Source organism: Psammomys obesus, unplaced genomic scaffold, assembly GCF_907164565.1.
Source record: "Psammomys obesus unplaced genomic scaffold, mPsaObe1.curated_primary_1811, whole genome shotgun sequence".
NCBI lineage: Eukaryota > Metazoa > Chordata > Mammalia > Rodentia > Muridae > Psammomys > Psammomys obesus.
The window spans coordinates 4,067,782-4,093,865 of NW_026592510.1; the positions used below are offsets into that span (position 1 = coordinate 4,067,782).

At 41.7% G+C, this 26,084-nt stretch overlaps 3 protein-coding genes across 4 annotated transcripts in view; 1 reads left to right on the forward strand and 2 right to left on the reverse strand.

Annotated features, from left to right (window-relative positions):
- The window catches only part of Ifit3 (interferon induced protein with tetratricopeptide repeats 3), a 5,548-nt gene extending 5,087 nt beyond the window's left edge, over positions 1-461 (reverse strand). Inside the window, exon 1 of the mRNA XM_055614141.1 lies at positions 382-461. Coding sequence (XP_055470116.1) covers positions 382-386 — 5 coding nt within the window. The 5' untranslated portion in view covers positions 387-461. The remainder of the gene's footprint in view (positions 1-381) is intronic.
- Lipa (lipase A, lysosomal acid type) overlaps positions 434-26,084 on the forward strand; it is a 79,009-nt gene continuing 53,358 nt past the window's right edge. The window contains exon 1 of the mRNA XM_055614140.1: positions 434-652. The gene's annotated coding sequence lies outside the window, so the exon portion shown is untranslated. The remainder of the gene's footprint in view (positions 653-26,084) is intronic.
- On the reverse strand, positions 9,221-20,655 carry Ifit2 (interferon induced protein with tetratricopeptide repeats 2). 2 transcript variants are annotated; one of them, XM_055614138.1, is made up of 4 exons: positions 20,631-20,655; positions 16,062-16,276; positions 15,643-15,776; positions 9,221-12,178 (listed from the first exon to the last, which is right to left on the reverse strand). In XM_055614138.1, exons 2-4 carry the CDS (start codon positions 16,245-16,247, stop codon positions 10,744-10,746), a joined length of 1,755 nt encoding a protein of 584 aa, XP_055470113.1. In that variant the 5' UTR covers positions 16,248-16,276; positions 20,631-20,655; the 3' UTR covers positions 9,221-10,743. The 2 variants fall into 2 exon arrangements, with proteins under 2 accessions (XP_055470113.1, XP_055470112.1); XM_055614137.1 differs by lacking the exon at positions 20,631-20,655 and adding an exon at positions 20,541-20,593.

The following is a 26,084-nucleotide window of genomic DNA, read 5'->3' on the forward strand; positions in this document are numbered from 1 at the left end:
ACACACACACACACACACACACACACACACACACACACACACACGAGCTCCCAGTGACTTGAGCACTTTCAATAAAACAACAAACAACAGAAAAGTCCAGAAAGAGCAATTCCATTAGTACTAGCTTTGAATCAAACTTTGTGCCTAAGTGTGTCTAACCGTGTCCATTAAAGCGTCTCTCAGTTCGGGTCTTATTAGAGCCATCCAGTGAGCCGTTCTAGAAACTGCAGGGTCCTGTACACTCACACAGAGAAATAAAAAATCAAAGGTGCAAGCAACAAAAGTCATGCTGATTCAGCTGTGTTGAATCTACAAGCAACCCGACACGCAGCGAGCAGCTCAGTTTATCTTTGGCGATGGAAAAGCAGAGAGTGCACTGACCTCATGATGGCGATCTGTTGCTAAGCTGCTGTGAAAAGCTGGGTAGGGCTGAGTGGCTCACGCTCTCAGTCTGCTGCAGGTGGACACTCAGGACTATATAAAGGGGCGGTGGATGCAGAAATGCATCAGGAGATGCCCTCCTGTTTCTAAGGCACGGCCTTTGTGAAAAGGAAGAAGAAACTGGAAAGTGAAACTGACTTAAACTCAGCCAAAAGAGGAAAAGGAAACTGAATGCCGAGGATCTTCTATGACCCCAGCCATGAAGCTTTGTGTGAGTTCTTGACTCCATGCCTGCTCTGCCCGAGGGTGAGAGGCGTTTCCCGGGGCCTCCCCCCATGGGGGGAGTGGGGGGGGCATTTTCAACAAAGTCTGTCAGGCACTCTGACAGCGCCTTCTGGAGCCACACGGAAGACAAACTATCCTAAAATATTTTGAAAGAAATATTTACCTTTTAACTTCTCTTGTGGGAGACAGTTTTTATCCTGGTTTTAGTTCTCTAAGTTCATGTCATTGGCTCTGGAGTTTTCCCAGACGATAACTAAAGTTTTCACTTTATACCACACTGAATTCAAGTAGCAAAACTCTAGGGGAATCTCCATGCTATTTAGCTCCTGGAGGTCTGTGATGATCATTTACTTTATACACAGTTCTAGAATGAAACTATTAATATGTGAATAATTGCTTAATGAGTAGGAGGACAGATACATGATTAATTCTGATAGTTCTGCTTTGAATTATGAAGTAATGTTGATGCAGAGAATAAAGTAGAGATGGCCAATTATTGGATACTGATTTGCTGATTTACTTAATGAGTTACTTAAGGCGCTGTTTTTTACTGACTGTTTGCTAAACATGACGTCACTGGCTACCAGGAACAGGACGAACCGAAGAAATAGCTGAAACAGTGGCTCGTTGCCTTTAACAACTTGCCACAAATGCTCTGTAAAATCTCACTTGCTTGTCTGCCCCACCTTGTATTTTTAGAGTATAAAATGAGAATGAAAACTGGACCCAAGGTTTTTCAGCTGTCCTAACAGTGGCCCACTGGTCCATGCTTTCTCCCTTCCACTCTCGTTGGAAGCACTTATTCCAGGAAGATGTCCACAACGTCATCATAGAGATTTGTAAAGGCTTGATAACACTCTCCCGCCGTGATGTAAATGTCCATAAAAACTCCTAGAGTGCGGCTAGCCTGGCTTGTTTGATGATAAATGAATTGTTAGTTAGGAGAACGGTTCTTTCCAGCCCAAAGCAGCATAAAGCAGTGACTCTGCTAGCAAAGCTAAGCTTGACACACAGTGTTTCCAAAAACAGGCCCATAAGATTGTTCAAATTCAGAGATTGTTGCTATGTACCAGGAAGACGGTGTGAACTTAGACTGTTGTGAAATTCTGATTGGTTGTTTTACTTAGCAATTTGCTACTATTAATGGCATAAGGGATTAAGTACACACCTGTTTGAGCCACTTTATTTGTCTTTAGACCATGTTTTAGGATGATTCATTTAGCAAAACCACAAAAAGTATAAAAGTTTAGGAGATCTCATTTGGTTCTGTAATTAACAACTCAATGCCTGATTTTAACTAGTGGGACTTGAAACCCTAAAACACCAGCCCAAGAAGGATGTGCCTGCATCCTTTTCCTTCTTTGCTCTGATTAATAGGAAATTGTATGTTGACCATTTGCATGTTGTAAGCATGTTGATTTTTAAAGATGTTGCTTAGGAGTGCAGAAAAGGTCTGAGAAACCCGAGCCATTAAATCAGACAAAGGGCGCGTTGGCCCAGCTGTTTCTTTCCTCTTTCAGAATACAGGAAGTTTCGATGGACTGGATGACTGATTGGTTTATTGTTTGGTTGACTGATTTCTCTCTCTCCTCTGTTGCTTTCACTCTCTGCTTTGTGTGTGTATCTGTTTGTGTGTGTGTGTGTGTGTGTATGCACATGTGTAAACCCATGCATAGAGGCCAGAAGAGGACATTATATCCCTTGCAGCTGGAGTTACAGGTGGTTGGGTTGCTCAGCTTGGGTATTGGGAACTAAACTCAGGTCCACCGTAAGAGCAGCAAGTCCTCTTGGCTGCTGAGACATCTCCCCCCACCCCACAGAGAATCTAACAGAACAAATATTGTCTACGACCGTAAGATGCATTCTGCATATTCTTAATTCTCTACTTCCTAGCTCAGGAAGTACACTGTGTTTTGCTCTGTTTTAGTAACAATTGCATGTGCTAGCCAGATAACATTATTTGACATTAATAAATTTTCCATTAGTGGAAAATGAAATTTATTGTAATAAAATAAAATTTAAAAGTCTCCCCTTGCGAGACAATATATAAAAGTGAAAAGTTCACTTCAAACTAATAGAAACACTTAAAAGCGAAGGCATCTGTGAGAACTCGGCCTTTCTGAGAATATTGCCTCTGCTTAGCATCCACTCAGCCCTCAGGTAATTCACATTACAGCTCACTTCTGTGTGTACAAGAGAAGATGAGTCATGGGGTACATAATTGCATGTTAGGCACTTTCACCACATCCTCAGTCCTGACAAAGAAGGTGCATCTCTTGAACATTAAGCTATACATGCAATTTCAAGCACTTGGCCTTGCTTCGGAGATGGTTTTGGTCAATTGAGGAGGCCAACAAATTACCTGTCTTATGCAGATAAATGAAGTAACAGGAGGTTATAATGGTTTATCTTGCTCAATCAAGCACCCGAAGGGCATGAGTCCTCCTCCCCTTGATATTGTTTTCTGAGTTAAATATTAACAAAGGAAAATAGCCTTTTCATGGTTGGGCCCCTTGGCAGTCTATGCACAAAGTCACTGCGTGAAGTCATGAGCCAAAGATAACCTCTAGATAATCTTCATGAGAGCAGGAACAAAGCTATGATTCCCAGCCTTGGGGAAGGTCATTCTAGCCAAAGGTCGTTAAACCGACAGGTTGAAGAGTTAGCTGTCTGTGCTCTCAGGTTCACGGTAACATTATTCAAAATAGTCTGGATATGGAAACAACTGGAATGTCCATCAATGTATGACTAGATAAAGAAAATATGGTGTGAATACAATATATATGGGCGAGCACATACACAATGGAATGCACAGGTACATACAGTGATGTACACACACCATGGACATACACAATGGAACACGCACACTCACCAACACATGCACGCACACGCTGGAATACTACCACCCTGTCTTTAAAAGGGGGAGATTCTGACATTTTCAGCAACATGAATGGGTCCGGAGGATGTTAAAGAAAGCGGAACAGTGTGGAGACAGAAAAAATATCAAAGGATTTCGTGTATATGTGGAATCCGAAAATGAACTCAGGAAGCCGAGTCTTGGATCACTGTAACCAGGCTGTGATGGAGTTAGGAACTGGGGAGTCATGAGCCAGGGAATACAAATTTTAGTTTTTATTCTTTTTTATTTAAATGAACTATCTTTTTATTTATTATTTATTACAATTTATTCAGATTGTATCACTTTTTGCCCCCTCCCTCCCAACCCCACCTTTCCTCTCTCTTTTCCCCCTATGCCTCTCCCCTGGTCCACCGATAGGGAAGGTCCTCCTCCCCTTCCATCTGACCCTAGCCTATCAGGTCTCATCAAGACTGGCTTCATTTTCTTCCTCTGTGGCCTGGCAAAGCTGCACCCCCCGAGGGAGGTGATCAAAGAGCCAGCCACTGAGTTCATGCCAGAGACAGCCCCTGTGTCCCTTACTAGGGAACCCATTTGGACACTGAGCCTATGGGCTACATCTGAACAGGGGTTTTAGCTCCTCTCCATGCAAAGTCCTTGGTTGGGATATCAGTCTCTGCAGGGTCCCCAAGGCCCAGTTTTTGTTTGTTTGTTTGTTTGGGGGGGGGCTCTGTTGGTCTCCTTTTGGAGCTCCTGTCCCCTCCAGGTCTTTCTATCTCCCCCTTCTTTCCTAAAATTCCATGCACTCTGCACAAAGTTTGGCTACGAATCTTACTTAGCCTCTGCTTTGATACCTTGATCAATAGAGTCTTTCAGAGGCACTCTGTGGTAGGCTTCTGTCTTGTTCTCTGTTTTCTCCTTCTTCTGATGTCTATTGCATTTGCCCTTCTGAATAAGGGTTGAGCATCTTCTCAAGGGTTTTCCTTGTTGTTTAGCTTCTTTAGGACTATAGATTTTAGTATGTTTATCCTATATTATATGTCTAATAACCACTTATGAGTGAGTGTATATCATGTGTGTCTTTCTGCTTCTGGATTACCTAACTCAAGATGATTTTTTTCTAGGTCTCACCATTTGCCTGCAAATTTCATGATTTCCTTTTTTTTAATAGCTGAGTAGTATTCCAATGTATTCCAATATACCACAATGTCTCTATCCATTCCTCTGTTGAGGGATATCTAGGTTGTTTCCAGATTCTGGCTATTATGAATAGAGGTGCTACAAACATGGTTGGCCAAATATTTTTGTTGTGTACTTGAGCATATTTTGAATACATGTTTAGGAGTGGTATAGCTGGATCTTGAGAAAGTAGTACTCCTGATTGTCTGAGAAAGCACCAGATTGATTTCCAAAGTGGTTGTACAAGTTTACATTCCCACCAGCAGTGGAGGAGGGTTTGTTCCCCTCTCTCCACATCCTCTCCAGCATGTGTTGTCACTTGAGTTTTGGATCTTAGCCTTTCTGATGGGTGTAAGGTGAAATCTCAGGGTAGTTTTGATTTGCATTTCCCTGATGACTAAGGACAGTGAACATTTCTTTAAGTATTTCTCTGTCATTCAATATTCCTCTATTGAGAATTCTCTGCTTAGCTCTTTTCCCCATTTTTTAACTGGATTGCTTAGTTTGTTGGTGCTTAACTTTATCTTATTTATTTATTTATTTATTTATTTATTTATTTATTTATTTATTTATTTATTTGGTGTTTAACCTTCTTAAGTTCTTTATATATTCTGGATATTAGCCCTCTGACAGATATAGGGTTGGTGAAGATACTTTCCCAATCTGTAGACTGTCATTTTGTTCCTTTGCTTTACAGAAGCTTTCCAGTTTTATGAGGTCCCATTTATTGATTGTTGATCTTAGAGCCTGTGCCATTGGTGTTCTGTTCAGGAAGTTGTCTCCTGTGCCAACGAGGTCAAGGCTTTTTCCCACTTTTTCTTCTGACAGTTTAGTGTGTCTGGCTTTATGCTGAGGTCTTTGATCCACTTAGACTAGTTTTGTGCAGGGTGATAAATATGGATCTATTTGAATTTTTCTACATGTAGACATTCAGTTAGACCAGCACCATTTGTTGAAGATGCTATCTTTTTTTCCCCATTGTATAGTTTTGGCTTCTTTGTCAAAAATCAATACCTATACAATTCTTTACAGAACTTAAAAGAACAATTCTAAATTTCATATGAAAAAACAAAAACCCCAGAATTGCTAAAAAAAAAAAAAAAAAAAATCCTGTACAACAATAGCTCAGCTGGAGGTATCTCCATCCCTGATCTCAAGCTGTAATACAGAGCAACAGTAATAAAAACTGCATGGTACTGGCATAGAAACTACATGGTACTGGTGGATCAATGGAATCGATTAGAAGACCCAGAAATAAACCCATATACCTATGAACTGTCTTTTTCTTTTTCTAAAGAATTACTTTTATTATTTTTAATTTTGTGGGTGTGTGTCTGTGTGTGTATGTGTGTGTGAATGAAGCTCCTCTGAAGCCAGAGGCCTAGGACTGTTACAGATAGTTGTGGCTGTTGGGAATCGAACTCAGGCTCGCTGCAAAAGTAGTATTCTTAACCACTGCAACGTCTCACCAGCCCCTAACATTTTTCTTGTCTTTATTATTGTCTACGTATTGATAAGGATATGGGCACATGTCCACAGAATATATTCAGAGATCAGAGGACGGCTTTGTGGATTTGATTCTCTGCTTCCACCTGCATTTGGATCCCGAGGATCTAGCTCAGATTCCAAGGCCTGTAAGGCAAGCGCCTTCACTTAGTCAGCCTTCTCGCTTGTAACTGAGAGCAAATTACTATTTTTTTAAATCTATTTAATAGGCTAGGTTCAGAAAGTAGGGGAGGAGGACCTCCCCTATCAGTGGACTAGGAGAGGGACATAGGGAAGGAAGAAGGCAGTAGGGTGGAACCGGGAGGAGATGAGGGAGGGGACTACAGTGGGATATAAAGTGAATTAATTGTAATAATAATAATAATAATGAATAAATTTTAAAAGATTTATTTATGTTCTTAGTGTGTGTGTGTGCGCGTGCATGCGTCTGTCTGTCTGTCCACAGGTGTACAGGTATCCGCAGAGGCCAGAAAGACCGTGGAATTCCCTAGAGCTGAACCTGCAGGAGGTTGTGACCTACCTGCTGTGGGTCCTGGAAACTGGACTAGAAGAGTAGGAAACACTGTTAACTTCGGAATCATCCATCCAGTCTGTTAATAATACGTCCATTAAACTTAATCTAAAGGGAGAGACTGGAGGGAGGAAAGCAGGGAGGATTTCCAAGTGCTCTTGATTAGATTATCACCTGTGCAAATAGTTGAGCGCATCAGATCCAGCGCTACAAGGATCTCAGGGATTTCCAGTTTCCAGGTGGCATGGAATTTCTGTTAAAAAGATTCATCCAATTCAGAAATGATACAAACTCAGGCACACTCTTTTTTTTTTTTCATTTGTTTGTTCCATATTGTCCCTCACAAAATTGGCCCAAAGTTTCCTGAAGAGAGAAGGCAGAACTATTTGGCATTTAGTTTCACAAACCTTCAGTGTTAATTCCTTGAACTGCGTAGCTGAGGGGAGGCTCTGTGCATAGCCTGCAACCGGCCGCACTTGGGTTCAGCTAGGGATCTCAGTCAGGTTTTCTCCGGAGTCGAGGCTGCAAAAGGCTGCAATTACCGGCAAATAGACAGCCACACTCTAAATCAGGAGGTGATGTGCTTATTTGTGACGCCAGAAGCCTCTTCCCTGAAGTAGGTGATGGGAGAGAGGAGGGCCAAGGTTACGTGTTCTTTATTTGGGGCCATCATTCCCAGGTTGGTGTGGGGGGGCTGATGGTACATATGGAAGGGACGGTAACAACAACAACAATGACAAATGTAAGGCTTCTCGCTGCGTAAATATAGTGTGTCTCCTGGCATGGACTGATATGGTTTGGGTATGTAATGTTCACCGAAGTCACCCGCATCGAGGAGACTTGAACCCAAGCAGGTGAATGTAATAATTGGGTTACATTGGGTCTGAAGTTAATTGGGTCTGAAGGGCTCTGATAGTTTAGTCCACTGATAGGTTCTTTCTTCTTATTAAATTTTTATTTTTTAATCTTAATTACACTTTATTTACTTTGTATCCCTGCTGTAGCCCCCTCCCTCATGCCCTCCCAATCTTCCCTCCCTCCCTCATCTCCTCCCATGCTCCTCCCCAAGTCCACTGATAGGGGAGATCCTCCTCCCCTTCCATCTGACCCTAGCTTATCAGGTCTCATCAGGACTGGCTGCATCATCTTCCTCTGTGAACTGGCAAGGCTGCCCCTCCTTCCCCCCCCCCCATCAAAGAGCCAGCCCCTGAGTTCATGCACTGATAGTTTCTTAATTTGATAGCTTCTCTGGAAAGTGATGGAAACTTGTGGATAAAGTAGGCCACTAAACTCTACTTGGGGCTGAGACTGTGTCTCAAGCCATCCTTTGCCTCACTCTTGCCTTCCTGGCCTCCAGGACAGAGAGCTCTACTTGGCATGTCCCTATGCTGCCAAAATCCAGGAAAATACAGAGCCAATAAATCATAGCTGTACCCTCTGAGACCATCAGCCAAAATTAACCCTTTCTCTTTTCACTTTTTCTCTCAGGTATCTGTCAGAGCAAGGGAGAGCTGACTGAGTGGAGGGTAGAATTCTGACATCAACCATGACTCAGCCTGCCACGGAGAAACAAGCTCTAAGTTGATGGAGAAAGAAGGCAGACACTGGGGGCCCTTTTCAGTGAGAAAAATTATTTGAAAGCAAGCAGGAGATGAGAGAAGTTCTCCTCTCTGCTTCACTCACGCAAACACATCTGAGAATATCTCTGGCAGGGAATTCTACTCATGGAGTGCCAACCCAAGGCATACAGAAGCAGTATTGTGGTCAAACAATGCAGATGTGTAGAGTTCGGAGCAAAACAAACAGCACAGAGCCACATCATTTTGGCAGGCTTGTTAGCACACAGGGGAACTTTATCCCTTACCCAGGCATATCTATGAGACACGTGAGCACACGGACAAATCCTGTCTTTTGAGCAGTGAAGTAGGACCAGTTTTTACAGCTCCTTTGATAACAGAGCACAAGTTGATCACGGAGGCTGGAGACCTTATTCTCAGGCCAGCATGTTCCAGGTCAAATAAAGCACAACTCCGATGTTTTCCTTCAGAAAAACATGTGAGGCCTGGGAACACCATCTGACCTATGTATTCTCCAGACAGTGAAGAAGAGGGCGGGCCTTTCTGTGTTTCGTTAATTGGCACTCCAGATTTCCTTCTTGAGAAATGTCAACACGAGATGTTTTGTCAATTTGTTATACCCACATGTAACCTTAGCGAGAGGGATGCCATCCCCTGACAGATGTGGTCAAGCTATGTCCTAAAATCCCTCCATGCTCTTTGATTGGGTCCCTGCCTTGAATTTCTGTTTTGGTTTCCCGAAACAATGGACTGTAACTTGCAAGCTAAATAAACCAGTTACCCTTCAAGTTCCTTTGGTCTGTGTTTTGTCACAGCAGCAGGAAAGTAAACTAGGACAAAAGTCAAGACAGAATGTGTCCTCATGCACCACCCACTAGCAGCATAATACTGGATGTCTAATATAAAAAGACAGACACTCGAGGCTTTAAAAACTGCTACTCTTTATTAGTAGTACTTTGGTCTAAAAAAGAAAATGAGGGTACAGTGAAATTCCAGGTGAACCAGAGCACTGCTTAATGTTCTAGTATGCGTTATTTATTAACAAAGCTTATTATTTTCCAGAAATTAAAGTGCATTGATGGACTTCAGTGCATGTGAAACTTTTTAATATTTTAAATAAAATGAAACATTGTTACAGCTGTTAGAACATTCCGTTTTAGCAATCTATGAATTGTATATGATTTAACTGGTGGCTAGAATGTTCATATACACTAAAGACAAGTTAATCCCCGAAGAAAAACATTTTCTACCCCAGAGAGTGGCTGACAGTCTCATGCTGGGCCACTTGACTCAATGTTTGTTCACACTAACCTTACTAATGCTTAGGCCCTTCAAGATCTAGACGGTAGTTCGCCTAGGATATGCCAATTATCAATTTTGTGACATTCCTGTAGATTTTTTTTTTCTGTGTTAAAAAAGAAGTATTATATCCCTTCGTGGGCAACATAACTAATGGACATAAAAACTCAACCTCCAATACCCACGCCATTTTCTAACTCCCTCCACCAGGCCCTTAGTCACCAAGCTGTTCTTCCATCAGCTGCCTTTTGGCATCTGTAATATGGGTTCCTTATAGCATTTCTCCTTGTGAGTTTATAATCACCATGGATAAACCAGCATTCCCTTCATCACCACTGGAGTTTCCACAAGTTTAAAAGGAATGTTTATATGAGTTGTCACTGTGCTAGACAGAATCCCCCTTATTTTCATGCAACATCATAATCATAGGGAGAGCTGAGTAGGGGGGAGGAAGTCTCCGCACTCACCTCCTGAAACTCTGGCATTGTGGCTGCCTGAATCTATTGATTTGCACAGATATGGCCCTTTTAACTTCCCCTCTTCTCAGTTTTTTGAATTCTGTTGCCATCTGAGTTAATGGAACAATTGAACTCGTGTTTATGGGACACTGTAGATTAAGGAATGATTTGGCCCCACAGCTTTTGTTATTGTTTGTTTTTAGACCAGGAACTCACTATTGAGTTTCTATTTTGAGCTCAATTAATGGTGACCATTATTTTGTAGCTTTCAAAATTACTCAATAAAGCAAAATCACTCCCTGGCTCCTCAGACATTGTTATCTGTGGAGAACAGGGCTGTGCAATATCTAAAATAATTCATGATGGAAAACTCTCCCAGGTGAGGAATTTGGCTGCTTTTCATGAATACAGAAACAATCCCAAGGCAAGCCTCCACTAAGGGTGATTAAAGAATTGCTACCATGGAAACAGTTTTCAGGAAATAGGAAAGAACTCTAGGCTCTGCCAAAACCTTGTTTCTGTGTCTCCATCTGGTCCCTCTCTCTGACCACCCCTTGATCTAGCTATTCAAGTCATAGCATCTGAAAGCAGGGTTCCCAATAATCCTGACAGATGTGGTCGTCAGTGCGTTAGTTCATATTTATTCCGTGAAGTTGTTAGATATCTTGAGTGGCAGCTTAGAGATGGTTTTCAGTTTCCTTCTAGCAGTAATCCTGTAGGTACCGTGTCACTAGTATTCATCTCCTGCTCAACCACAGATGCTGAGGGGACATGGATTGTCTCAGAGTCTTTACCAGCTTGCTGGCTTTTTCCTTTCAGCTCTTGAAGAAACACCAAGATGCTCAAGGCCTCAGAATCATATTCATCTTTAGAAAGCCGTCTTAGGGCAATTTTTTCAAGTTTGCTTTTCATCTTTTCTTTTGGCTTTGTTTCCTGCTTTATTTTCACACCCTCCATGTAATGGTGGATGGCCTGGGCTTCACACTTCATTTGAAAAAACTGAAAATTGCCATATCGTAGGTGAAGCAACTGTTTAAGGCCAGGAGTGAGCTCCTTGTTGAATTCTTTCTGGTAGTAATAATCGGCTTTTTCATACTGTCTTATTAGAATATAAAGACCAGCAATATAGCTACAGGAATGGCCAAGCATCTCCTTGATTTCCTCTGCTTTTCTTAAGTGATTCAGTGCTGCTCGTATTAGTTCCTCAAACTTCTCTCTATCTCTGTTCAGTGCAATTTCTCCAGTGTTCATCATTTGTTGGACTTTTGACCTATAGCAGCACCCAAGATGGTAATGTACATAGGCGTTGTTCGGGAGGGATTTTAAAGCCTTTCTGAACAACTGTATAGCTCTGTCTTCCTCATGTGTCTTGTAATAATACTTGGCTGCACTGAGCAGTATATCTGTCTCACTTGGGTCTTTCTTTAAGGCTTCTTCAACGAGCTCCTTTCCTTGATTTTCATGCATCTTCTCAAGCTTCAGCGCCAAGAGGATTTTAACATAAGCGTTGTCTGGAGACAGACTAACTGCTTGCTTCAGAAAGTCAGTGGAGTCATTTGAGGCTGGCCAGTCGTCCAGACGGTAGTTTGCAATGGCCCATCCGGAGGTGAATTCTGGGTTCTTCGGGTCCTTTTCCCGAGCCTTCTCAAAGCACACCTTCACTTTCTCATTTTGGTTCTTGGTGCACTTTAATAAGGCCCACCCTTCCTCGCAGTCAAGCTCGGGACTCTCAATCCTGTAGGGACTGGAGAACTTCTCGCAGACCTGTCTCACCTTGTCAAGGTAAGCCTGAGCTTTTGAGAGTTGGCCCATGCGGTAGTAAACCCAGGCGTAGTTTCCCCAGGTGACCAGACTTCTGATTTCTACCTGGTCAGGATGCTGTTGCTGGATGAAGTCTTCAGCTTCCCTTAAGCACGTCAGGGCTGCCTCGTTTAGGCCTCTGCGGTGCTTAACGTAGGCCCGTATGTTGCACATGGTGGCTTTACATTCACTGTTCTGAAACTCATCCTTGTTAAACACCCTGTCCTCAAACTCGTCCAAGGACTCCTCTCCTGCCATCAGGTCCCACGTGAAATGACATTTTAGCTGCTGGAGACTGCTCTCCAAGGATTTCTCAGTGGCTGCGCTGTGATGAGAAAGAAAAAGAAAAAGTCATCTGGGGCCACAACACATGTTCGCCTGGCAAGGAGTGGAATCACAGGAAATATTCTTTTTCTTCTAAACAGTGTAATCTAAACCTAACCAAGGAGCACGCTTTCCTATCCTTTCTTCCAATATTTGGCGTAAGTCTCAATTACTGCATGGGGAAGCAGGAGTTTGCTCATTATAGGCTGAAGAATTGGCAAGGGAGGTGAGTCAGGCTTAGATGGGGGTTGGGTTTCCTAGAAAGACTGTTTCTGTTGTCACTAGCTCTTCTGGTTATTTTGGAGGGTCCTTGGGCTCCAGCACAGTTTTATTGTTTCTTATAGAGCTTCTTTTTATTTAGGAAAGAGTAACTTAATTTCTTCTTTACTCTTAACATCTTGTTTACCATTGAATGTTGAAAATCTTAGTTACATGTTTCTATTCTTTCCACATTTCACAGTGCTGAGTTTAAATTCCTTGTTATCTTAGAATTTCAAATTCCTTTAGCTCTTTAGGTTTCTTTTTAAAAAGTCAAACTTTATCTATTTCCTATTATTCCAACTGTTAAATTTTTTAAATGAGAACTTACTTCTTTTGATTTATGATTTAAAAGGGTTCAGTACATCTCAGCAGTCCATCTGCTATTATCCCAACTGTTAGAATTTTTTTCATTGAAGAATGATTTATTTTGATTTATGATTTAAAAGAGCTCAGTCCACCTCAGAAGGGAATGCTGATGCTCACAGCAGGAAGAGCAGTGGACCAGTAAGCAGAGAGGAGGAATGCTGAGACTCATCTGGCTTTGTCCTGTAGTTACAAGATTTTTAAAAAGTGTATGTGTGCCTGTGTGCTCCCACTGCATACACAAGAGTGTGGGGCCCACAGAGGCCAGAAGAGGCCACTGTATCCCCTGGAGCTGAAACTACAGACAGTTGTGAGTCACATGACATGGGTGAAGGGAACAGAGCTCGGCTCCTCTACAGGAGCAGTATTTGCTTGTAATTGCAAGCTGGCTTTCCTTCCCTATCCCAACTTTTAATGCCCATTAAATGTGTTTTCTTTGTTTAGCCTGTCTTTTTGAGATTTTATCACATAGGTTTTGTCTATTTAATTTTTTTTAAGATTTATTTACTAAAAAAAAAAAAGATTTATTTACTTTTATGTGCATTAGTATTTTGCCTCTCTATTTATGCCTGTGTGAGGATACCTGGTCCCCTGGATCTGGAGTTACAGAGAGTTGTGAGCTGCTATGTGGGTGCTGGGAATTGAACCTGGGTCCTCTAGGGGATCAGTCAATGCTCTTAACCAGTAAGTCACCTCTCCAGCCCAAGTTTTGTCTTTTTAGTTAAACATTATCTTTACTGCCTTCTGCTGTCAGATTAGTCTGTTAACCACTTATTCTTAAAATATACTTACTTATTTTCACCTGATTTTTTTTTCATTGTATACTTTGCATTGTTCGCTTCTTTCCCTGTGCTCTTCTGTTTCTTTACCCTCAAGCAAGCCTGTCTTAAACATTCCGTGTCCAGTACTCCCACTTTCATTTTTATATTACACAAGCTCTGGTACTCTCATTCCCTATCACTCTCTTTTAATACCTCTTTTCTGTCTTCTTCTAATCCCATTTCTAGTTTTCTGACATCTATACACATTCATATAAATACACATATGTAAAGCTAAGATATACATATGAGAAAAAACATACAGTGTTTGTTTTTATGAGTCTGGATTTTCTTAGTTAATATGAAATTTTCTAGTTTCATCCATTTTCCTGAAAATTGCATAATTTCATTTTTTCTCTTAAAAATATACCTTAATTAAAATATAAGTGTATCACTTCCTTCTTTTTCCTTAAGCTCTTCATTTGTCTCCTCCCTCCAACTCCTCCTATTCCTCCTTACTCTCAAATTAATGGCCTCTTTTTTAAATATTATTACATATATGTATATGTGTATGTATATGTATATGCACAAACCTGTAAATACAGTTTCCTGCCTCCATCTTTTGTAGTGTGCATATATGTGGTTGAACACTTTGTACTGAGAAACCAGTTAGGCTACTCCTTGGGAGAGGCCAATTCTTTTTTTATTTTTTCTTAATGGCTGAATAAAATCCCATTGTATTTAACACATCTTCATTATTCATTCAACAGTTGTTGGACATCTAGGCTGATTCTATTTACTTCCTTTTATGAGAAAAAAATGTTGTTTGCAACAAACGTGGATGAGTAAATGTAACTGTAATAAGATTAAAGTCCTTTTGGGTATCCTTTTATTTTAACTGCTTATGTCTTATTTTCAATCATTCTTGATTTTTCTGCACATTTTTATCATCTTTGGGATATTTCATCTATTAATTGTATAATAGGTTAGCAATGCCTCAAACTTTTATTTCAGGGTGATATGGAGTCTCCACAGCCCACCTCCATTTCAGCTTCTTAGACTGGTGATTTCTCATGTGGGCGATGCACTGATACTTTTACACTTTTGTTTTAATTTCCCTTTGGGTTTTATTTTTCTCTCCTAGGTTTCTGTTGTATGCCAGGGATAGGAAGCACAGCTGCCAAGCAGGCATCTTAGCGCCTTTTCTTTTGGGGGAGAACTTTTTTGTTTTCTTTTACGTTCCCTTGTGGCTCTTAAATATTTTTCCATCCTGAAATATTCCCTTCTGTCTTGTCTATAAATAGATAAAGAAATAAGCAGGAAACAAACCGACCAGCACAGAAGCCTATGGAATATTGTGTGTGTCCCGCTTATTTTTCATGCTGTCTGTAGGTCAGCTGTGTGTCCTCATATAACAGTGGCAAGGATTACAAATGAGCTGCATTGATTAACTCAACCCCTGTACTTTGCTTTTTTTGTTACATCCTGCAACCACCAGTGTTTAGGTTGGACCAGAGTTAGGGTGACCAGAGAGAAAATAGAGCTGAGAGGCAGTGAATAGGAGAAGCTAGTTTCTTCCTGTGCTCTGTTCAGCTAGCAACCCTAATGGCATTCTGAGATTAACTCAGCATTTACAAGTAAAATTCAGATTAGCAGGGAGCAGGGTTAGTAGTCTAAGTGCATCTTTATCAATAAAAAAATCTAAAGGGAATACTTTTGTTAAATGATACTCTTATTCTGTACATTCAATTTCATCTTGCAGAGACAGAGGGAGAGAGAGAGAGAGAGAGAGAGAGAGAGAGAGAGAGAGAATTCATTTCATGGCATTTCCCCCAGGCCCATCACTACAAGAAACCACTGCTATATGAAACAACTCTCTCTGACCTCAGCTCTCAGCTGCCAGGTGAGCAGATCTAGAAATGCTGGAAGAAATGACTGAGCATCTTTCTGAACATATTTATAGATACAAAACACAAATGCAAAAACAGAACTGGCCTCTCTTAGACTTGTGGCTACTTAGGATTTCCATCTTTCACCAAGGCTGAATAAGCTTCCCACATTATTAAGAAAAGGAAGTCCTTACCTCATGGTTGCCATGTAACCTTCAGCGTGTCTGAGGGTTTGACGCAGGACTGCAGACCACCTCTCCCTCGGCCTTCTAATGAGGTGCCACAGACCCTTATATAGCAGCAGCTTCTGGTTTCTTTTCCTGTTTCTCTTCAGATGACCCCACAGAAGAGAAATTGAAACCAGAAAGTAAAACTGATGTGCCGTTTTATGAACAAAAGTGCCGAGAAAGAGCCAAGCCTTTCAGGGCCCAGCTTCGTGCTGTGAGGGAGAATTTATTGATTGTCCTAGATATGCAAAGCAAGAGTGTTCTCAACCTGGGAAGGAAACCGATGCCCCGGAGTCAGCATCCTGACTCATGATGACTATACTACCTCATCCTAACCCTCATCTCCCTTATGACTCACAGGCCATGGAAGGAATGGTTTCTATTACCTGTGGCAGGGGGTTTTGTCTGTTTAATCCACTGGGCTGAAGCTCCTTTCCTTCAAGGATAAATGCACAGTGCATGGCATGGCAGGGATTCCAAATGCAGATGTTGAATGAACGGACACACAGCTCCAAGCTTGAGCTCTGACATCTGTCTGTCTGCATTTCTGTGCTGCAGCTCTCTGGGGGCATATGACTGTCAGCCTCTGCTTTAGTTTTTCCTGTTTTGAATTGAGAACAATACAAAAACCTGATTACCACAGTGATGGGAGTATTGAGTGAGTGAATGAATGGAATGCTCTGGAATTATGCCTGGCACCTAGTAACTGGTGTAATTAATAACCAAAATCGTTAACCGGAGACCAAAAGGGTAAATTTGGATGTTTGCTTTCTCCAGAGCCTGAAATGTTCTGACATTCCATGACCTGTCATGATCACTGACTGTGCTGAGGTGAACAGCCCTCAGCCCTGTTCTATACACTCCTGCCTCCCTTGGGACCACCTGTGGGGCAGCTTGTTAGTCAACGTTCATATCTAGATGTGTAGCAGCTCTCACTTGTGATAAAAGAGAAATGTGCTGTCCTTGCCCCTTCCTTATTTTCTGCCTATGGTGGAAGTGCTTCTGTACTTTACTCATTTAGTTAGGTTATATAGTTATGCTGATCATAGTTAGAAACCTACATTTTAATTTGTTTAATAATGACAAGTTCTGGTTCTATTTAAAAGTTATTTGTTGTTGTTGTTTTTGATTTTTCGAGACAGGATTTCTCTGTGTAATAGCCCTGATGAACAGGAACTCTGACCTCAAACTTGCTGCCTCTGCCTCCCAAGTAATGAGATTAAAAACATGTGCCACCACGCCTGGTCTATTTATATGTTTTATATGTAACTTAAGTGTATTTATTCAAATGTATTTATGAGTGTAAAAATGCTAAAAAAAAAAAAAAAGGGACTGGGGAGATGCTCAGTGGGAAAAGCATTGTCATACAATGATGAGGACCTAAGTTCAGATCCCCAGAGACTATGTAGAGCTGGACACAGTAGAACACAGGTCCACACTTCTGGAACTGCTACTGGGAGATAAAGGACCAAACACTCCCCTCCACCCCCCACCATCTCCCCTAGTCCATTGTAAAGGGGAGTCCTCCTCCCCCAGCATCTGACCTTAGCCTATCAAGTCTCATCAGGACTGCCTGGAACCTCTTTCTCTGTGGCCTGGCAAGGCTACACTGCCCAAACAGCAGGCAACCAAGTTCATGTCAGAGACAGCCCCTGATCCCTTTAGTGTTCTAGCTAAGGCAGATTTGCTGCTGGCTGCAGATGCTCGAGAGAAGGAAACACAGAGCTGTTGATGAAAGGTAATTACACAGGTGCTTGCAATTTGAAGTAGAAAAGTATCTTGGCAAGAAAAACATAACAAAACAAAACAACCTTCAACTTCAATGGCTTCCTGCTGAAGGAAAAGGATGCTTCAGGAGCTTTGACCTTCCTGTTTGTGAATTCAACCAGGACTGAACATTTTAGAGGAAGTGTGGGTAAGGAAGTTTGAGAGGAAAATATAACTAGAGGGAAGATCAGAATGTTACACCAGAGAACTAGAAATCTAAAAATGGCTACTTACACAGAAGAAGACATCAGGAGAACTGTTGTCAATAGTAATCAATAAAAATATTATCACTAGCTGATATGAAAGAGAATTTTTGTTAAGGTCTTTGGAGGAGTCAGCTATACGAGATAGGGCCATGTACCAGAAGAAAAAGGTAAGATTTAGGGGTGGGGTCCAAAGTTCCTTGTGCCCACAGATCACTAGGGAAACAAATGTTAACCAGGGCCCTCTTCTCAGTGGAGGACATAAAACATAGGGACCTCCTAATGGAATAACTCAATGATGCCACGTGCATAATGCTGGTGCTTGACCATGAAGAGAGTCTCATCCTCCAAGCTTGTGCTTCTCAGTCCTAGACTGTTGCTTAAAGTAAACAATCCCACATTTTGGAAAAAAAAATAGTTCCTCAATCGGTGATGGTATCTCTGACACTCTGTCTCAACTCTAGGCTCTTCTCACCCTCCTCCTTCATCTGTTAATTCATTTTCCCTCCTAAGCTAGACAAATTCTTTTGAGTTAACCCCACTCCAGATTAAATGCTTACTAGGAAGAAAGGATAGGATGATGTGCCATAGAAAAAGTCAGGAGAGCTTATGAAAGAGCCAGATCTTAGTTATCCTAAAAACAGAAGGGTCTCCAAGGGACACAACATGAATCAAGATCAGTATAGCTTCAAAAGGACTCCAGACAAAACTCATGACCAGTACAATTTAGCATATTTTTGTCCTCCTTTTTTTTCAACTGGTAGCCATTTTCTGGAAACAAATTATTTCCATGATCCTTCTAACAAACCATTTTATCGTATATTTTATACATCCTTCCATAAAGCCCAAACATTCGTTAGCAAAAACTCTTCTATTTTATATTTTTATAATATTTGTATTTTAATTTCATATAATATGCAAATATTTTTTGCATATTGTGAAAAATTATTTTGTTTGTAAGTGTTAACAGAAATGTAAAATTACTGTACCTCATTTAAATATCATTTAAAATTATAACAAAACAACAGCCTACAAATTGGGAAAGGATCTTCACCAACCCTTTATCTGACAGAGGGCTAATATCCAGAATATATAAAGAACTTAAGAAGTTAAACAGCAACAAATCAAGTAATCCAATTAAAAAATAGGGTACAGAGCTAAACAGAGAATTCTCAATAGAGGACATTGAACAGCGGAGAAACACTTAAAGAAATGCTCAACATCCTTAGTTATCTGGGAAACGCAAATCAAAACGATGCTGAGATTTCACCTTATACCCATTAGAAAGGCTAAGATGAATAACTCAAGTGACAACACATGCTGGAGAGGATGTGGAGAAAGGGGAACCCTCCTCCACTGCTGGTGGAAATGAAAACTTGTACAACCACTTTGGAAATCAATCTGGTGCTTTCTCAGACAATTAGGAATAGTACTTCCTCAAGATCCAGCTATACCACTCCTAGGCATATATCCAAAATATGCTCAAGTATACAACAAGGACATTTGCTCAACCATGTTTATAGCAGCTTTATTTGTAATAGACAGAACCTGGAAACAACCCAGATGTCCCTCAGTTGAGGAATAGATGCAGAAATTGTGGTACGTTTACACAATGGAATACTACTCAGCAAGTAACAACAAGGAAATCCTGAAATTTGCAGGCAAATGGTAGGATCTAGAAAAGGTCATCCTGAGTGAGGTATCCCAGAAGCAAAAAGACACACATGGTATACTCACTTATAAGTGGATATTAGACATATAATATAGGATAATCATACTAAAATCTACACACCTAAGGAAGCTAATCAAGAAGGAGGACCCTGGGTAAAATGCTCAATCTTCATTCAGAAAGGTAAACAGAAGAAGGAGAAAACAGGGAACAGGACAGGAGCCTACCACAGAGGGCATCTGAAAGACTCTACCCAGCAGGGTATCAAAACATATGCTGAGACTCATAGCCAAACTTTGGGCAGAGTGCAGGGAATCTTGTGAAAGAAGGGGGAGATAGAAAGACCTGGAGAGGACAACTGAACCAAAAAGATGTGGGTACAGAGGTCTTTTGTTTGGAGACTGATACTCCAAACAAAGACCATGCATGGAGATAACCTAGAACCTCTGCACAGATATAGCCCATGGCAGCTCAGTGTCCATGAGGGTTCCCCAGTAATAGGAACACCGACTGCCTCTGACATGAACTCAGGGGCTGGCTCTTTGATCACTTCCACCTGAGGGGGAAGGAGCCTTAACAGTCCACAGAGGAAGACAATGAAGCCAGTCCTAATGAGACCTGATAGACTAGGGTCAGATGGAAGGGGTGGAGGACCTCCCCTATCATTGGACTGGGGTCGGTCATAGGAGAAGAAGAGGGAGAAAGGATGGGATTGTGAGGAGATAGGGAAGGGGGCTACAGCTGAGATACAAAGTGAATAAACTGTAATTGATAAAAATAAAATTAAAATTAAAAAATAAAAATAAAATTATAAGTATAATGTAAGTATTCATATTAGCATACAGCCCTTATTTAAGTATACATTTTATATGTAAAACAATAAATTTGCCATATATTAAATAATATATTAGGAGTTACAAATACAGTGTGTGTATATAATAAATATTTGATATGCTTCTGTTATTATTGCTTTAATCCTAGTTTAAGGGAGCATTTTTCAAAATTTGATTATATGTTATGAGATTTTTTTTTTTATTTCCTCAAAGCATATAAGATTACTTGAAGCCTTTCTTTATAATTCTAGGACCATTATCATGTCTCACAGCTCTGAAGTAAAATACACCAATTTCCTCTCTGTGAGCCCTTGGCCTCTCTGCATCTGCTTCCTGTTACTCTTAAAATAAGGATTACTTGGGATTCAACTGAGAAAAGCGGGAGGATGGTACCTGGAAAACTGCAAGCCCTTACGAATGTTATCAGGCCCTGCCTGAGAGCTGTCTGTCGAGAGAAGCTGATCTCCAAGCTTGTTTACAGACCTTCTGGGAGCAGCTGTAATCTCAGTTATGCTTTGACAATTGCCCCTTGAGCCATCCAGCTACACAAAGGACTAGTCTTCTGACTTCTATTTCAGTTTAGGAATGGCCCTCAGAACAGAGAAACGGAAACCAATGTTGTATGTATTTCCTGAAAGAAAGTCAGTTGTGGTTCAGAATTGTTCTCTCAGGCTGTGACCCCTAGCTGTTTTCACTAGGGCCCTCCTCCCTCTGTTGTAAGTTCCGGTTCACACCCACAACGGAAAGGGAGAGCTTAAGAGCTGGGATCATGAGAAGGGTTCAGAGACATTCTCTAAAACAGACACAAGGACAGGGAAGCATGCCCGCATTAGGATTGGAGGGATGGGGATATTATTTCTGCAAAATAACCATAAACTGAACAACAACCAGAAGATTAAAACTGGGGACTGTGCTTCAGTCTCTCGGAAGATAATGAGTGAATGAAAGAGGACGCTTAGGCTGCCTGTGGGAGACCCTATACACGTGATCCCAGGTCTGGGGAGGCTGAGGCAGGGTGCTTGTGAGTTTGAGGTCAGCCAATGTACTTGGTGAAACTCATTTACAGCAACAAAAACTAGACAAAGTACCTCAGTGCTAACGACCTCCAAACCCAACCGTGAGCAAAATAAACTGTTTCAAATAGTTTCCTCTGTAGAGAGAGAATGCCTTTTTTTTTTTTTTCTGTTTTCTTTTGATGTTTCTGAAAGGTTGAGGAGAGATCCAGGCACCTGTATGTGCCTTTCTGTCCATTTACCCATTCCTAGCCATTTAAAAAACTCACTAGTTATTCATTCATCTAACCAGTATTTACTGAATTTCAACCACAGTGTTTAGACAGAGTTCTAGATCTTTAAAGTTCTGATAACACTTGAAGTACAAATAAAAACAAGAAAACTTATTGATCTTGTGAAAGAAAATGATGTAATTAAAGCTAAATATTTCTAGAGGGCAGATAGAAGATAAGAATGGGGGTGAACCGGTACAGCTACAGGTCAAACCACAATGTGTTCCCAGCAGATGTGGAGAAGTCAGTGCCCGCAGGCACTACATCTTCCAGGCAGGAACACCACCATAACAAATTGTTGTCACTTGTAAATGAATCGTCCTTCAAAGGCTCCAATATTGAAGTCCGGCTTGCCTGCGGTGACGCTAATGCTTAAAAGTGTAAGCGAGGGCACAGTGAGAACACGGAATGGCTCAGGTGAAAAGAAAACATTTATTCTAATTGCCAAGGCTATCTAGGGGAGACAGGGGGTGGAGGGTGGTGGGTGGCAGAGAGAATAAGGTGCAGGGGCAAAAAACCTCATTGGTTATAAAGAGAAACAGGTAATTGGTGTGGTGGTGGTGGTGGGGAGCCTGTAAACTGGAACAGCCTGGGAATTTAGGATAGCTGGGGAGGGGACTAAAAGAGCTCTGGTTTTGGTATCCACTATAGGTATGTCAACAGGAAACCAGATGCCTCATTAGCCAGAGGCAAGAGGAGACGGTTGGGATCTGTAAGCAGGCATGTCTATGGCCAGCCCCTAGGGACCTGACAAATGGGATATCAGGCATCTGTGAAGCCACCTATGGACCACCTGAAACCAACTGCACGTGCTCTGGGTCACATTATAAGAGAACTCGAAGCCCCTCCTCTCTGTCTATCACTCTCTCTCTCTGTCTGTCTCTCGCTTTCTCTCCTGCCCTGCCAAGAGAAGGTGTCTGTGACCCTTTCCCCCAATAAACCTCCCACGTGGAACCCTGTGGTGTGATTTGTGAGCCCGCCCTCTCACATTGTTGCACAGTCCTAAGTGTGATGGGGCAGTGAGTCTCGCTGGTAGCAAGGAACACTTTCCACAGCTCTCTGGGAGTAATCTCTACCCACCAGCAACCATTCTGTTTCCCTGTCTCCCTTTCAGCATCTAGCCCAAGCTTAGTTCAGGATAACATCTTGAGCATAGGTCAGTTTGGTCTACCTGGGAATTTTCTTCAAACCTAACACAAAGGTCATCGGATCATGAGGCCTCTAACCTAAGGAATAGATCAATCCATCCGTGGGCTCATAACTTGATAGAATGATTGCAAGTTTGTAGAAACTAGGGCCATTCACAAAGGAAACGGGCCCCATGGGGATGGATCCTTGCTCTCGGACCCTTCTCTTCCTTTTCTCTATTTCCTGACTGTCACAAGGTGAGCCTTTTACCCCCATCATACTCTTCCACTTTGACATTTCTGCCTTGCCACAAGCTTAAATGCAATGGTACCAGGCAACAGAGGATTGGAATCTCTGCCCCCATAAGCCAAAATAAATCTTTTCTCTATTCAGTTGACACCTCCCCACCCCTTATCTTTTCTTTATGGAGAATACTAACCAGTGAGAACAGTTTGGGCAATTCTAGAACTTCTTCCTAAACAATAAGTTATCTTCAAAACAAATCACCATAAACAAACAAACAAACAAATAAAACCCATGCACTTACTTTGTGGACTACTATCCAGGGCTGTCTGACTCAGTGTCCCTGAACTGCATTTCCTTTACCTCTTTTGAACTCTTTGGCAGCCTTTTAAAAGTTACTTTCTAATTATGAGCCAGGAACTATTTTGTGTCTTGCATCTACTATGTTTAATCTCTGAAGTATATAGTCATTATCTCTTTTTTAGATACCCAGAAATAGACCCCAAAGGGATAGAGAGCTTGCATATGACTCCATCATAGTCTCCAGAACTAGTACTAAGTGAGCTGAGCGAGGGTCTACAGGTGTGTCCAACCTTTGACATGACAAGTGCTGCCTTCTTCTCTTTCTTCTTTCAAAAATATTTGTTCCTTTATTTATACAGTTTCCTGCCTGTATGTATGCCTATAAGCCAGAAGAGGGTACCAGATGTCATTATAGATGATTATGATTATGTGGTTCCTGTGAACTGATTTCAATTCAGGACTATTGGAAGAACAGCCAATGCTCTTAATGTCTGAGACATCACTCCGGCCCTGGTACCTTCTGAAGGTATGTGAAGGGGCTGGAGAGATGGCTTCATGATCAAGAGCACAGGCTGCTCTTCCAGAGGTTCCAGGTTCAACTCCTAGCACCCACATGGCAGCTCACAACTGTCAACTGTCTGTAATCCCTAGTCCCAGGGGATCTGACACTCTTTTCTGGCTCCCAAGGGTACTATGAATGCAAATGATGCACAGACGTGCATTACAATAAAGCATGCATACACATAAAATAATCATTAAAAATGTACCAGAAGTGCCTTTCTGACAGGTACTTTCAACCTGTCCAAGACTTACTTAAAAATTCTTTGTAGCCTGCTGCACTTCAGCCCCTCACTCTACAAAATAAGAGAATGGAGTCAAAACCTCATGCTCTGATCTGTAGTGGTGTCACTGCCTCCCATCGCCATAATGTAATCTCTACATGCTCTAGAGAGCCTATGTATGAAGCACACCTAGGGATAAACACAAGTCAACTGGCATGCCTGGAGCTGAAATAGGAAGTAAGGGGAGCATTTGGGAAAATTCCTATACATTAAGGACCTTGAGACTTACAGAAATAACTCCCACAAAGTGACAGTGAGATCCACAGAAATGAAACTAGGTTGCCAGCTTTTCAATTCCCAGCCTTCAGTTCCTCTCAGTATTAGTCACAGTTTGGAACAAGAAACAGAACTGAAAAGGATTGTGTCTCATGTGCTTGTAAGAGCTGCCTAAGCAGGTTTGTTGTTGGTGGGCCAGGCTTTCGATTCAGTCTCTCTATGAGCAGACATATTTAAGTCCACAAGGGAGGCAGTAAGGGTGATAAAATGTGGAGAACAATGGCAAGCTGGTGTCTTTCTAGACCAGACCCCAGGGCCCCTCCTACTGCCTCCATCTCCTGCAAAGCTGAACCTCCCCCATGGAGCTAAGCACATTCCTGGACCAGAGCGTGGAAATGTTAAAGGACCTGGAGGAATGAGAGGCAGTTAGAGCTCTGGTGCATCAGGGAGTTGAGCCGGGAGATAAGTACAAATATGTTAAAAACTGCAGAAATGACTATTCTCTGTTACCAAACATAAAGATAAAAATGGCTATTTCTTTTTCCTCTCTCTAAATAAAAGGCTTAAAAGCATCTGCTGATTCACCCTGACTGGGAAGGACATTCTGGGAAACCATTAAGACATTGACACAAGTAACCCAGCTTTGCTTCTGTCCCAACCCAGACACTGCCATTTGAGCCTTTGGCAGTGCCTTGCAAGATAGAATGTGTTTTTACTGTGAAACAAATGGTGAGGAATACAATGCATTCTTTATTTCTGGAAGGATGGCAGAAGAAATAATGCCAGAATTGCCCTCTAACAATAGCAGCAGCTGTCCACACATTAAATCCTTTCGCATCTGTAAGTGCTCTAAGAGAAAGAAAACTCCACCCTGAAAGGGCAGCAGTGGCCATCTGCCTCTCATCTGAGCGTGCTGCTCATCCTTTTATTTCTTGTCCTGGCCCAAGAGTCTCCTCACTCTACCAGGTTTCAGTGCCAACAAACAGGATTATTTGTTGAATCTACACGTCAAGATAAAAAATCCTAAGTGACAGACATCAGTCAAAAATCATCTTTCAGAATAAGTAAATACCCTTTACATTGAAATCAAGATGCTACAAAAAAAAAAAAATGCATCTTGGTTTTTCAGACATCTGGTACAGAAGGCTCTCTCTTTATGTTGTGTTACTTTTCAGGACTGAGCAGGGCCGAGATGTGAGCCATCTCGGGTACCCAGGGGTACCCAGCACAAACGTTCCCCGGACTTAGGCACCATAGACAAAGCCTGCCATCTCCATCGAGGTCATCTGACTCCTCCAGCTAACCCCGGATGACTGACTATAGCGATATCCATGTATGTTTCTCATTTTCTCCTGAGCCTTAAAACCTAAGTTTACTATGTTCTCTAGCACAAGCAATGGAAAGCAACAAGTATGCATATATTCTTACAGAAAAATGCAAGACCAGAGACAACCCTTCATCCTAGAACCCTTTTATTTTTACATTAAATCATATCTCAAAGGAAAAATACTGAACTATTTCAAACAACAACAAAGGAAACAAACAAAAACAAATCCGCAGCTGTGCGTCTGTAGCTTTTCCTGAGGGTTCTTAGCACACAGTCTCCAGTAGTTACTAGTCCTCAAGTTTCAAGAATTCCAAGAATGTGAACCATGGCTATTATGATGTGCTGGACCCTGTTAAGGGCCAAATAATAAATATTTTCTCTGGCTTTGTGAGCAACTCATCCATACTGTAGCATAAGGGAGCAGCGGATCCAATGAAACTTTATTTACAGAAGCAAATGGCAAGCTCTACCTGGGCTGTGGGTGGTAGTTTGTTAGCCCTTGTTCTGTGACCCTGTGAGAGCAATTCAGCTGTGCAACCAAGCAAAACACACACACACACACACACACACACACACACACACACACACACACA

Excerpts from the sequence above, each read along its gene's own strand:
- Ifit2 (XM_055614138.1), bottom strand. The coding sequence starts at position 16,247 with ATGCCCCCAGAGAGCTGCAGCACAGAAATGCAGACAGACAGATGTCAG. Across the intron at positions 15,777-16,061 it reads GACAAAACCCCCTGCCACAG|AGAAACAGGAAAAGAAACCA; the intron begins GTAATAGAAACC and ends GGTCATCTGAAG. Across the intron at positions 12,179-15,642 it reads GGTTACATGGCAACCATGAG|CGCAGCCACTGAGAAATCCT; the intron begins GTAAGGACTTCC and ends TTCTCATCACAG.